This window comes from Oncorhynchus mykiss, chromosome 25 (genome assembly GCF_013265735.2).
Source record: "Oncorhynchus mykiss isolate Arlee chromosome 25, USDA_OmykA_1.1, whole genome shotgun sequence".
In the NCBI taxonomy this organism is placed as follows: Eukaryota; Metazoa; Chordata; class Actinopteri; order Salmoniformes; family Salmonidae; genus Oncorhynchus; species Oncorhynchus mykiss.
The window spans coordinates 31,232,993-31,247,411 of record NC_048589.1 but is presented as its reverse complement, the minus strand read 5'-3'; the positions used below and the strand labels follow the sequence as shown (position 1 = coordinate 31,247,411).

At 44.5% G+C, this 14,419-nt stretch overlaps 1 protein-coding gene across 7 annotated transcripts in view; it reads right to left on the bottom strand.

Moving 5' to 3' along the window:
- The window catches only part of LOC110505790 (AT-rich interactive domain-containing protein 4A), a 49,966-nt gene that overhangs the window by 24,046 nt on the left and 11,501 nt on the right, over window positions 1-14,419 (bottom strand). For 6 of the 7 annotated variants that reach the window (XM_036962213.1, XM_021585230.2, XM_021585232.2 and 3 more), the window contains exons 6-11: window positions 14,127-14,206; window positions 13,882-13,979; window positions 11,411-11,543; window positions 5,278-5,357; window positions 4,993-5,069; window positions 4,690-4,850 (exon numbers count right to left, since the gene is read on the bottom strand). In XM_036962213.1, coding sequence (XP_036818108.1) covers window positions 4,690-4,850; window positions 4,993-5,069; window positions 5,278-5,357; window positions 11,411-11,543; window positions 13,882-13,979; window positions 14,127-14,206 — 629 coding nt within the window. The remainder of the gene's footprint in view (window positions 1-4,689; window positions 4,851-4,992; window positions 5,070-5,277; window positions 5,358-11,410; window positions 11,544-13,881; window positions 13,980-14,126; window positions 14,207-14,419) is intronic. The other variant, XM_021585229.2, reaches the window with a different exon arrangement.

Genomic DNA, 14,419 nt, shown 5'->3' with positions numbered 1-14,419 from the left:
ATGGAAGGTTTTCACACAAAAATTCACGATACATGGTCCCATTCATTGTTTCCTTTACACGGATCAGTCGTCCTGGTCCCTTTGCAGAAAAACAGCCCCAAAGCATGATGTTTCCACCCCCATGCTTCACAGTAGGTATGGTGTTCTTTGGATGCAACTCAGCATTCTTTGTCCTCCAAACACGACGAGTTGAGTTTTTACCAAAAAGTTCTATTTTGGTTTCATCTGACCATATGACATTCTCCCAATCTTCTTCTGGATCATCCAAATGCTCTCTAGCAAACTTCAGTCGGGCCTGGACATGTACTGGCTTAAGCAGGGGGACACGTTTGGCACTGCAGGATTTGAGTCCCTGGCGGCGTAGTGTGTTACTGATGGTAGGCTTTGTTACTTTGGTCCCAGCTCTCTGCAGGTCATTCACTAGGTCCCCCCGTGTGGTTCTGGGATTTTTGCTCACCGTTCAGATCATTTTGACCCCACGGGGTGAGATCTTGCGTGGAGCCCCAGATCGAGGGAGATTATCAGTGGTTTTGTATGTCTTCCATTTCCTAATAATTGCTCCCACAGTTGATTTCTTCAAACCAAGCTGCTTCCCTATTGCAGATTCAGTCTTCCCAGCCTGGTGCAGGTCTACAATTTTGTTTCTGGTGTCCTTTGACAGCTCTTTGGTCTTGGCCATAGTGGAGTTTGGAGTGTGCCTGTTTGAGGTTGTGGACAGGTGTCTTTTATACTGACAACAAGTTCAAACAGGTGCCATTAATACAGGTAACAAGTGGAGGACAGAGGAGCCTCTTAAAGAAGAAGTTACAGGTCTGTGAGCTAGAAATCTTGCTTGTTTGTAGGTGACCAAATACTTATTTGCCTCCATAATTTGCAAATAAATTCATTAAAAATCCTACAATGTGATTTTCTGGATTTTTTTTTCTCATTGTGTCATAGTTGAAGTGTACCTATGATGAAAATTACAGGCCTCATCTTTTTAAGTGGGAGAACTTGCACAATTGGTGGCTGACTAAATACTTTTTGCCTCACTGTATATGTGGACAACTACAAATACATAGGTGTCTGGTTAGACTGTAAACTCTCCTTCCAGACTCGCATTAAGCATCTCCAATCCAAAATTCAATCTAGAATCTGCTTCCTATTTCGCAACAAAGCATCCTTCACTCATGCTGCCAAACATACCCTCGTAAAACTGACTACCCTACTGATCCTTGACTTCGGCGATGTCATTTACAAAATTGCCCCCTACATCCAGCAAATTGGATGTAATCTATCACAGTGCCATCCGTTTTGTCACCAAAGCCCCATATACTACCCACCACTGCGACCTGTATGCTCTCGTTGGCTGGACCTCACTACATATTCGTCGCCAAACCCACTGGCTCCAGGTCATCTATAAGTCTATGCTAGGTAAAGCTCCACCTTATCTCAGCTCACTGGTCACCATAGCAACATCCACCCATAGTACGCGCTCCAGCAGGTATATTGCACTGGTCATCCCCAAAGCCTTTCCTTCCAGGTCTCTGCTGCCAGTGACTGGAACGAATTGCAAAAGTCACTGAAACTGGAGACTTATATCTCCCTCTAACTTTAAGCATCAGCTGTAAGAGCAGCTTACCAATCACTGTACCTGTACTTGAGGTCGACCGATTATGATTTTTCAACGCCAATACCGATTATTGGAGGACCAAAAGAGCCGATACCGATTAAATCGGCTGATTTAAAAAAATATATATTTTATAATAATGACAATTACAATACTGAATGAACACTTATTTTAACTTAATACATCAATCAAATCAATTTAGCCCCAAATAAATAATGAAACATGTTCAATTTGGTTTAAATAATGCTAAAACAAAGTGTTGGACAAGAAAGTAAAAGTGCAATATGTGCTAACGTTTCAGTTCCTTGCTCAGAGCATGAGAACATATGAAAGCTGGTGGTTCCTTTTAACATGAGTCTTCAATATTCCCAGGTAAGAAGTTTTAGGTTGAAGTTATTATAGGAATTATAGGACTATTTCCCCTCTCTACCATTTGTATTTCATTAACATTTGACTATTGGATGTTCTTATAGGCACTTTAGTATTGCCAGTGTAACAGTATAGCTTCCGTCCCTCTCCTCGCTCCTCCCTGGGCTCGAACCAGGAACACAACGACAACAGCCACCCTCGAAGCAGTGTTACCCATGCAGAGCAAGGGAAACAACCACTGCAAGGCTCAGAGCGAGTGACGTTTGAAACGCTATTAGCGCGCGCTAACTGGCTAGCCATTTCACTTCGGTTACACCAGCCTCATCTCGGGAGTTGATAGGCTTGAACTCATAAACAGCGCAATGCTTGACGCACAACGAAGAGCTGCTGGCAAAACTCACAAAAGTGCTGTTTGAATGAATGTTTACGAGCCTACTTCTGCCTACCACCACTCAGTCAGATACTTAGATACTTGTATGCAATGCAGGACATGCTAGATAAACTAGTAATATCATCAACCATGTGTAGTTAACTAGTGATTGATTGTTTTTTTTAAAAGATGAGTTTAACGCTAGCTAGCAACTTACCTCGCGTAACAGGCAGTCAGTCTCCTTGTGGATTGTAACGAGAGGCAGGTGGTTATAGCTTTGGACTAGTTAACTGTAAGGTTGCAAGATTGGATCCCCCGAGCTGACAAGGTGAAAATCTGTCGTTCTGCCCCTGAACGAGGAAGTTATAACCCACCGTCATTGAAAATAAGACTGTGTTCTTAACTGACTTGCCTAGTTAAATAAATTGGCGCACAAAAATACAGATTTCCGATTGTTATGAAAACTTGAAATCGGCAATAATTAATAGGCCATTCCGATTAAATCGGTCGACCCCTAACCTGTACACAAACAATCTGTAAATAGCACACCCGACTACCTCATCCCAATATTGTTACTTATCCTCTTGCTCTTTTGCACCCCAGTATCTCTATTCTCTACTTGTACATCATCAACTGCACATCTATCATTCCAGCGTTAATGCTAAATTGTATTTTTTTTTACCTCCATGGCCTATTTATTGCCTTACCTCCCTACTCTTCTACATTTTCACACACTGTACATAGATTTTGCTATTGTGTTATTGACTATGTTTAACTGTTGTTTTGTCGCGCTGCTTTGCTTTATCTTGGCCAGGTCGCAGTTGTAAATGAGAACTTGTTCTCAACTGGTCTACCTGTTAAATAAAGGTCATATATATTTATTTATTTTAAACAGCAACTGTTTGGTATACATAACTCTTTACCTTATTTTTCTTGATATCCAGTATTTTTCACAACTAAGTCAAATTTATTGCACACATCCCACTTACCCTTTACCTCCTGAGCAATCAGTAAACGTTCACACAGACAATTGCCGTTATTATTTTTTTTAAACAGCACAGCAAGTCTTAGCATGGCCAGCACAATCAAATGAATTGCAGTCGGACTCTAGAATTTGTGTCTTAATAATTTCATCAAAGCAACAAACTAAATTTGATTTGATTAAAATACATAGGATGTATCTATATGGAAAAATACACGTTTTAAAATTTCTACCAATCGATTAGTCTAAAGACAACTCAGTTGATCAAGATGTTTTATTTATTTAAAAAAATGTTTTTGTCAGGTACAGCCCTAGTGTTGGTGTGTAACCTATTCACAGTAACCAGGGCCATAGATATGGCTCCCTATGTACATTATTACTAGCGAACAGACACGGTCACAGTACACTGAAGTCAAATGGAGGAATTAGAAAGATCGATCAACTATGTCCATGCCATTGTAATCAATGTAGGTTGTACTGTGTAAACTATAACATGATCGACAAACTGCTCCAGACAAGTAAATACACAGTGAAGTGAACCTATTTCACTCATGAGAAGCAAACCATTTGTCAAAACCAGCCGAGGTAGAAAGAAACCTTGAGGAGGAAGAGGGCCTTCCCACGAATAGGACAGCCTAGCTGGCACGCCTCCACTGGACCTCAGCCAATCCCCACAGGACCTCTAAACGATAGGAAGTAGCTGCCGGTTGCTATGGGAACAGTGTAGGAAACCATACAAATGGTCATTTGTCCAAAGCTCTGGGAGCAGGAAGAATGAACCATTGTTGTTCCTGAGGCAGGGGCTATCCCACACACTAGGAGTGTATCCCAGATGGGACCCTATTCACTATGGGCCCTGGTCAAAAGTAGTTATACTAGAAGGGAATATGGTGCAATTCGGGATGTATCCAGGGTCTATTGGGAGTCTGGCTCAATCAAGGTGATTCAGTAGCCACAAGATGTCAGGGTGGGAATGCAATGAAGGCATGGTACAAGCCAACTTCATTGACAGACCAGGTAGGTGAGGTCACTGCAGTGTGCAATACAACAGCTGGGTTTACACTACTCAATGAGACGGATCTCGCTTTGAACCTTATCACTGCAAAATAAGATAAGAACTTCCTTTTTTCTCTCTCCATGAAGTAGTACCTATTATAATCTCCAAGCCCAAACGTCACAAGCAGGTTATGATGGCCACTGTTAGAACATTACACTTCAGTATACAGTCAAACAGTTGAACTAATGCTTTGTCAAAATCGATAGAAAATTCTCATTTCTGAATGTGGCAAGGTACTGGTCTAGTTAGCACCTCAAAGGAAAGTGATTTACTTGTAGGAAACAGAAGCGTGTTCTTCTTACCTCGTCATCCTCCTTCTCCTCCTCCTCCTCCTCCTCACTATCTTTTCCTTCCTTGTCCTCCTCCTCGTCACTGCTGGAGGATTCTAAGATCTCGCTCATGTCCATCTTCCAACTGTCAGGGACCACCTTGGTTTTGAGGAAATGCACTGCCTCATCCAACCCTGGGAATAGCCAGAGGAAGTCAAGAGTTACAGGTACATTTTAGGTCAATTCAGTTGACTTGGACAACACATTCCTCCATAGGAATGCCCATTCAGTTCTTGAACTAACTGGAGTTGAGCTCCCTAGATGAGCCATCCTTACCGTTCCTCGATGAGAACTCCGCTTTAGAGAGGCTGTCCATGTTCACTTCATGGATCTCCTTTCTTGCCACAGTGCGACTGAAAAAAAAACAACATCTAAATGCACGTGCACTCAGCTACAATGTTACCAATTCTGAGAATACTACAATAGTAAAAAGACATGCATATTTACATTGCCCTTGGCTAGAAAATGTATGACGGGGCAAATATCAAACAAGACAATGTTTGTAAACTAACCAGAATTTCCTTAACTCTACGACACAAGAGTAGGATGAACAATGCTTACAATTTGGAGTCTGCAAATGATCTCACTAAACATTGGTCTTTCTTGACTGTCAGGTCATCATTGCAGCTGGGTGATATCACCTAGACAGAACCAATAAAGGGAAATTCAGGCGCAATTGCAAATAGTGCTGGGCAATATATTGTGAATACCGGTATGGATCCACATATCATCTATGAAGGTATTTTTATACAGTGCTCAATAAATCAAAAGTTCAACAAGTTGGACAACGTCACTGTCAGTTTCTTCGTAGTTTGGATGAGAACAAAACCATCAGAATAGAGAATCATTAAAATCACTTAGAATTCATGTTGCCACCATTCTAGAGTCATGCACTACTCATAAGTCGTATTTAGAACAGAAAACAAAGTCAAATATGAGAAAAATAAATTGTCTTTATCACCCAGTCCTAATATCAAAAGAGGAATTGTGCTAGAAGAACCAAAGGCCAAGGAGGGTTATAATCCATTTGCTTTCAGTTTCATAATGGGTTCCATTTTTCAAGTGGTTGTATAAACCAGTAGTTTCCAACCTTTTTTGAACCGTGGCACACCTTAATGGGATCAAAAATATATATATTTTAAAGATTAAAATGGGGTTCATCGGCACCCCATGATAGTTAATTTGTGTGTACATCTTTAAGAGTGTTCTGCGAATCTGTGCTGGAAATGTAAAAAAGTGTGCGCCGGTAAAATAAGTATTTAGTTTTGAATAGTTTGGAGATGAGCGGTTTTCTGCTTTGTAAAGGGACAACCACAGACACAAAGCCATGTTTGTGTCTTTTGTGGAACAGCATAGCCTAGTCAGACATGCCTGTGGTAATGGTTGTCACAAATAAAGTAATATTATACAAATTACTCATGACTTGCTCTCCTCAAATGATACAAATGTAACAGCCTGAGCACACCTGACTTGAAACAATGATACAGATGTAACCATGTGCTATTCAATGTATTATCTGAGCACTGGTGCTCCCAAGTCAAAATTCCATAGTTCACCATATATATATATGAGAGAGAGAGAGAGAGAGCGCGACAGACAGACAGGCAGAGAGAGAGCGCGACAGACAGACAGGCAGAGAGAGAGCGCGACAGACAGACAGGCAGAGAGAGAGCGCGACAGACAGACAGGCAGAGAGAGAGCGCGACAGACAGGCAGAGAGAGCGCGCGACAGACAGGCAGAGAGAGAGCGCGACAGACAGGCAGAGAGAGAGCGCGACAGACAGGCAGAGAGAGAGCGCGACAGACAGGCAGAGAGAGAGCGCGACAGACAGGCAGAGAGAGAGCGCGACAGACAGGCAGAGAGAGAGCGCGACAGACAGGCAGAGAGAGAGCGCGACAGACAGGCAGAGAGAGAGCCCGACAGACAGGCAGAGAGAGAGCCCGACAGACAGGCAGAGAGAGAGCGCGACAGACAGGCAGAGAGAGAGCGCGACAGACAGGCAGAGAGAGAGCGCGACAGACAGGCAGAGAGAGAGCGCGACAGACAGGCAGAGAGAGCGCGACAGACAGGCAGAGAGAGAGCGCGACAGACAGGCAGAGAGAGAGCGCGACAGACAGGCAGAGAGCGTGACAGGCAGAGAGAGCGCGACAGGCAGAGAGAGCGAGAGAGAGCGACAGGCAGAGCGAGAGAGCGCGACAGGCAGAGAGAGCGAGAGAGAGCGACAGGCAGAGAGAGCGAGAGAGAGCGAGAGAGAGCGAGAGAGAGCGAGAGAGAGCGAGAGAGAGCGAGAGAGAGCGAGAGAGAGCGAGAGAGAGCGAGAGAGAGCGAGAGAGAGCGAGAGAGAGCGAGAGAGAGCGAGAGAGAGCGAGAGAGAGCGACAGGCAGAGAGAGCGAGAGAGAGCGACAGGCAGAGAGAGCGACAGGCAGAGAGAGCGAGAGAGAGCGACAGGCAGAGAGAGCGAGAGAGAGCGACAGGCAGAGAGAGCGAGAGAGAGCGACAGGCAGAGAGAGCGAGAGAGAGCGACAGGCAGAGAGAGCGAGAGAGAGCGACAGGCAGAGAGAGCGAGAGAGAGCGACAGGCAGAGAGAGCGAGAGAGAGCGACAGGCAGAGAGAGCGAGAGAGCGACAGGCAGAGAGAGCGACAGGCAGAGAGAGCGAGAGAGAGCGACAGGCAGAGAGAGCGACAGGCAGAGAGAGCGAGAGAGAGCGACAGGCAGAGAGAGCGAGAGAGAGCGACAGGCAGAGAGAGCGAGAGAGAGCGACAGGCAGAGAGAGCGAGAGAGAGCGACAGGCAGAGAGAGCGAGAGAGAGCGACAGGCAGAGAGAGCGAGAGAGAGCGACAGGCAGAGAGAGCGACAGGCAGAGAGAGCGAGAGAGAGCGACAGGCAGAGAGAGCGAGAGAGAGCGACAGGCAGAGAGAGCGAGAGAGAGCGACAGGCAGAGAGAGCGAGAGAGAGCGACAGGCAGAGAGAGCGAGAGAGAGCGACAGGCAGAGAGAGCGAGAGAGAGCGACAGGCAGAGAGAGCGAGAGAGAGCGACAGGCAGAGAGAGCGAGAGAGAGCGACAGGCAGAGAGAGCGAGAGAGAGCGACAGGCAGAGAGAGCGAGAGAGAGCGACAGGCAGAGAGAGCGAGAGAGAGCGACAGGCAGAGAGAGCGAGAGAGAGCGACAGGCAGAGAGAGCGACAGGCAGAGAGAGCGAGAGAGAGCGACAGGCAGAGAGAGCGAGAGAGAGCGACAGGCAGAGAGAGCGAGAGAGAGCGACAGGCAGAGAGAGCGAGAGAGAGCGACAGGCAGAGAGAGCGACAGGCAGAGAGAGCGACAGGCAGAGAGAGCGAGAGAGAGCGAGAGAGAGCGAGAGAGCGCGACGGGCAGAGAGAGCGACAGGCAGAGAGAGCGACAGGCAGAGAGAGCGACAGGCAGAGAGAGCGACAGGCAGAGAGAGCGACAGGCAGAGAGAGCGACAGGCAGAGAGAGCGAGAGAGAGCGAGAGAGCGCGACGGGCAGAGAGAGCGAGAGCCCATATTAATGCTTATTTATGTTCTCGTGTACTTTAACCATTTGTACATCGTTACAACACTGTATATATACACACACACACACAACATTTGTAATGTCTTTATTCTTTTGAAACTTTTGTATGTGTAATGTTGACTTAATTTTTATTGTTTCACTTTTGTATATTATCTACCTCACTTGCTTTGGCAATGTTAACACGTTTCCCATGCCGATAAAGCCCCTTGAATCGAAAGCGCTCAAAATGCTCTGCTCTCATCTACTGTGATGGTCTGGGCCTAAAAAACAAAAACACCAGACACTTTGGAACACAAAGCTTTTACCATCTCATCCTGGAATATACAAGGTCTGGGGTCATCTGCCCTCGGGCTAAAGAGCAGGAACCCAGGCTTCAGAGAAATTGGAAATACAGACATCGTCATCCTACAAGAAACAAGGTATAAAGGAGATGGACTCCCTCCAGGTTACAGAGAGCTGGTAGTCCCATCCACCAAACTACTAGGTGTGACACAGGGAAGAGACTCAGGGGGTATGCTAATTTGGTATAGAGCAGACCTAACTCACTCTACTAAATTAGTCAAAACAGGAACATTTTACACCTGGCTAGAAATGAATAAGGAAACAGAGAACTGTCCTCATACGTGCTACCTATATCCCCCCAATAGAATCCCCATACTTTAACGATGACAGCTTCTCCATCCTAGTGGGGGAGATCAACCATTTCCAGGCCCAAGGACATGTACTAGTCTGTGCCAACCTAAATACCAGAACTGGACAAGTACCTGACACCCTCAGCACACAAGGGGACAAATACCTACCTGGAGTTGACAGCATTCCCTCCCCCACATGCTCCCCTAGACACAACTACAACAACATAACCAACAAAAATGGGTCACAACTCCTGTTGCTCTGTCGGATGTTGAGCATGGACATAGTCAATGGTAGGCGTCGAGGGGACTCCTATGGTAGGTACACCTATAGCTCATCTCTTGGCAGTAGTACGGTAGACTACCTTATCACTGATCTCAAAAGGACCGGAATAATGTTAATAAATGTTATAGATGGAAGGAAAGTGGTGTGGAAAAGTACCAAAAAACAATTTGGCAACAAACTCAATCCCTTCTAGACAAAATGTTTCACTGTGAAACGTTTGACCACTCAGCTTGCCTGTCAAATCTAAAAATCACAAGCAGACAACCCCAGTGAACAACAACGGCAAATGGTTTGATGAAGACTGCAAAAACCTAGGAACAAAACAGAAACCTATCCAACCAAAAACAGAGACCCTGAGCCTCGCCTTCACTATGGTGAATAACTAAAACAATAGACACACACAACGGAAAAAGAAACAGCACATCAGAAACGTAATTGAAGAATCCATGGAATCTAACCACTAATAGGAAAACTCTAAACAAACACGAAGAGTTATCTATCCAAAACGAAGATGGATAAACCACCGATATTTTTGGCTCTATAAAAACAGCAAAAACATATTTATTTCACCTTTATTTAACCAGGTAGGCAAGTTGAGAACAAGTTCTCATTTACAATTGCGACCTGGCCAAGATAAAGCAAAGCAGTTCGACACATACAACGACAGAGTTACACATGGAGTAAAACAAACATACAGTCAATAATACAGTAGAAACAAGTCTATATACGATGTGAGCAAATGAGGTGAGATAAGGGAGGTAAAGGCAAAAAGGCCATGGTGGCAAAGTAAATACAATATAGCAAGTAAAACACTGGAATGGTAGATTTGCAATGGGAGAATGTGCAAAGTAGAAATAAAAATAATGGGGTGCAAAGGAGCAAAATAAATAAATAAATAAAATACAGTAGGGAAAGAGGTAGTTGTTTGGGCTAAATTATAGGTGGGCTATGTACAGGTGCCGTAATCTGTGAGCTGCTCTGACAGTTGGTGCTTAAAGCTAGTGAGGGAGATAAGTGTTTCCAGTTTCAGAGATTTTTGTAGTTCGTTCCAGTCATTGGCAGCAGAGAACTGGAAGGAGAGGCGGCCAAAGAAAGAATTGGTTTTGGGGGTGACTAGAGAGATATACCTGCTGGAGCGTGTGCTACAGGTGGGAGATGCAATGGTGACCAGCGAGCTGAGATAAGGGGGGACTTTACCTAGCAGGGTCTTGTAGATGACATGGAGCCAGTGGGTTTGGCAACGAGTATGAAGCGAGGGCCAGCCAACGAGAGCGTACAGGTCGCAATGGTGGGTAGTATATGGGGCTTTGGTGACAAAACGGATTGCACTGTGATAGACTGCATCCAATTTGTTGAGTAGGGTATTGGAGGCTATTTTGTAAATGACATCGCCAAAGTCGAGGATTGGTAGGATGGTCAGTTTTACAAGGGTATGTTTGGCAGCATGAGTGAAGGATGCTTTGTTGCGAAATAGGAAGACAATTCTAGATTTAACTTTGGATTGGAGATGTTTGATATGGGTCTGGAAGGAGAGTTTACAGTCTAACCAGACACCTAAGTATTTGTAGTTGTCCACGTATTCTAAGTCAGAGCCGTCCAGAGTAGTAATGTTGGACAGGCGGGTAGGTGCAGGTAGCGATCAGTTGAAGAGCATGCATTTAGTTTTACTTGTATTTAAGAGCAATTGGAGGCCACGGACGGAGAGTTGTATGGCATATGATCATATACAAATCTTAGAATCAACTATTAAAGACTACTAGAACTCACTGGATTCTCCAATTACATTGAATGAACTTCAGGACAAAATACAAACCCTACAACCCAAAAAGGCCTGTGGTGTTGATGGTATCCTAAATGAAATGATAAAATATACAGACCACAAATTGCAATTGGCTATACTTGATCATCCTTGGCTCTGGCATCTTCCCCAATATTTGGAACCAAGAATTTACAATCTACAAAAGTGGAGACAAATTTGACCCCAACAACTAGGATCTGCGTCAACAGCAACCTCGGGAAAATCCTTTGCAGACTCATACATTTCCTCAGCGAGGAACGAATGTGAAATGTACTTCTTACCAAGTTATCGTACTTACAACATATTCACCATACGTGAGAGAGAGCGAGAGACCCAGACAGGCAGAGAGAGAGAGACCCCCACAGGCAGAGAGAGAGAGACCCCCACAGGCAGAGAGAGAGACTCCAGAGTGTGTGTAGGGTTGGGGTCTGTGCATGATGTGACTTACCAGGGCCAGGTACCAGGATGTCCGGTCTGTCCCAGATTGAATACTGGCCACTTTACCCAGCAGGTCATCATTTAGCCTCCTCCTATCCTCACTGTCGTCATCACTGGACGACGACTCCTTGTCATCGTTCGCACTGAGGGGTTGAACAAGGGGACTACGTCGGAACAGAATCTTTCAGCTTCTATCTACAGAGCTCTATAGCAGCTATCAAACACAAAGGCCTATATTGGAGCCAGTTACAAATGTCATTTAACTTGATCATAATTGGTAATTGGAACATGCCCAGGTATCGAACTATGTCGTTGTATTTTTTATTTTTTTTTTACCTTTATTTAACTAGGCAAGTCAGTTAAGAACAAATTCTTATTTTCAATGACGGCCTAGGAACAGTGGGTTAACTGCCTGTTCAGGGGCAGAACGACAGATTTGTATCTTGTCAGCTCGGGGATTTGAATTTGCAACCTTCCGGTTACTAGTCCAACGCTCTAACCACTAGGCTACGCTGCCGCCCCGTGCATGAGAAAAGGATTCAGAGACCTTTTCCACATTGTTACGTTACAGCCTCATTATAAAATTTATTTAAAAACATTCTCAATCAAAAATATCCCATAAAAACAAAGCAAAGACAGGGTTTTAGAAATTTTGCAAGTTTATTAAAAATAAACTGAAATATCACATTAACATAAGTATTTAGACCCTTTACCTTTGTTAAAGCACCTTTGGCAGCAATTATAGCCTCGAGTCTTCTTGGGTATGACCCTACAAGCTTGACACCTTACTTGGGGAGTCACAACTATTCTTCCCTGCAGAACATCTCAATCTCTGTCAAGTTGGATGGGGAGCATCATTGCACAGCTATTTTCAGGTCTCTCAAGAGATGTTCAATAGGGTCCAAGTCCGGGCTCTGGCTGGACCACTCAATAACATTCATAGACTTGTCCCGAAGCCACTCCTGTGTGGGTCATTAGGGTCATTGTCGTGTTGTAAAGTGAACCTTTACCCCAGTCTGAGGTCCTGAGCACTCTGGAGCAGGTTTTCATCAAAGATCTGTACTTTGCGCCGTTCGTCTTTACCTAAATGCTGACTAGTCTCCCAGTCTATGCCGCTGAAAAACACCACCATAGCATGCTGCTGCCACCACTATGCTTCACCGTAGAGACAGTGCCAGGTTTTTACCAGACGTGATGCTTGGCATTCAGGCCAAAGAGTTTGATCTTGGTTTCATCAGACCAGATAATCTGGTTTCTCATGGTCTGAGAGTCCTTTAGGTACCTTTTGGCAAACTCCAAGTGGACTGCCATGAGCCTTTTCCTGAGGAGTGGCTTCCGTCTGGCCACTCTACCATAAAGGCCTGATTGGTGGAGTGCTGCAGAGATGGTTGTCCTTCTGGAAGGTTCTCCCATCTCCACAGAGGAACTCTGGAGCTCAGTCAGAGTGACCATCCGGTTCTTGGTCACCTCCCTGACCAAGAATGTCAATGGATGTCCCTCAATTGCTCAGTTTTGCCGAGCAGCAAGCTCTTGGAAGAGTCTTGGTGGTCCCAAAGTTCCTCTATTTAAGGATGAGGTCCACTATGTTCTAGGCAACCTTCAATGCTGCAGAAATGTTTTTGGTACCCATACCCAGATAGGTGGCCCGACACCATCCTGTCTCTGAGCTCTACGGACAACTCCTTTGACCTCATGGCTTGGTTTTTGCTCTGACATGCACTGTCAACTGTGGGACCTTACAGACAGGTTTGTGTCTTTTCAAATCATGTCCAATCAACTGAATTTACCACAGGTGGACTCCAATGAAGTTGAAACATCAAGGGAAACAGGATGTACCTGGGTCCAATTTCAAGTCTCATTACAAAGGGTCTGAATACTTATGTAAATAAGGTATTGCAGTATATTTTGTCATTGTTTGCTTTGTCATTATGGGGTATTGTGTGTAGATTGCTGAGATTTTTATTTTAATCTATCCCAGAAAAAGTCTGTAATGTAACAAAATGTGGATAAAGGGAAGGGGTCTGAAAATGTGTATAATGACCATTTTTGAATGGACACAGCAGAGCATCTACAGAAGCATGTTTGCAGATTAAAATCTTACTGGGAAATGTAAGCGGTAGTGCAGGTTAGGTCATCAAACCGTATCAAGAGAAATAACACAGTGGTAGCACTTTAAAAAAAACTCCACTCAAACTTTTGGGGTCATTTTCCCATTAGTCCACTGTTGATACAGTTCTAAAATGTTTTGCATGTCAGCAGTCAAGTTTAAGATATTGGACGTGCAAGAAGCAAAACACATCACATGATGTGGAAAGTGACATTTGACTTTCAAGAAGCAACATAACTTGAAAACTTGACATAAAATAATCTAAAGGTTGTTTTTGAGTGGAATTTTGCTTTAAAAGGTTAACTTAGAAGGGTGGGATTGGGGTAAAGGTGACGATTAAAATAAGAGGTAAAGTGAAAGAAGGGTCAATTTACTGAGCCTGAGATGACCTCCTTCCTCCGCGGTTTCCCTTCTTCCCGATGACGGGGGTGCCAAAGTGCTCCGGGTTGGTCAGGGGCAGTTGGTCCAACGTCTAGATAACAACAGAGAGAGATAGAGAGATAGAGAGGAGTAAGAAGAGGGAGCGAGAGGAGGAATTTTAATCAACGTATCAAAGAGCAACATAACACCAAATCAAATGTCCAAGAAGACAGTCAGGTCAGAATACCAGTCCTCTTACCTCGCTCTCAGCAAAATGTCTCTCGCCCTTAAGACACAGAGACGTCCTGCGGAGTGTCTTCTCATCTCCATCGTCAAACACTGGAATACAGTGGGAAGCAGTTCCTTTGTAATGTTTACATTTGATATTTACCCAGAACAACTTACAGGAGCAATTAGGGTTAAGTGCCATGTTCAAGGGCACTTTGAAAGCGTTTTCACCTACTTGGCTCGGGGATTTGAACCGGCAACCTTTCGGTTACTGGCCCAACACTCTTAACCAGTAGGCTACCTGCCACCAAGATATTTTAAAAC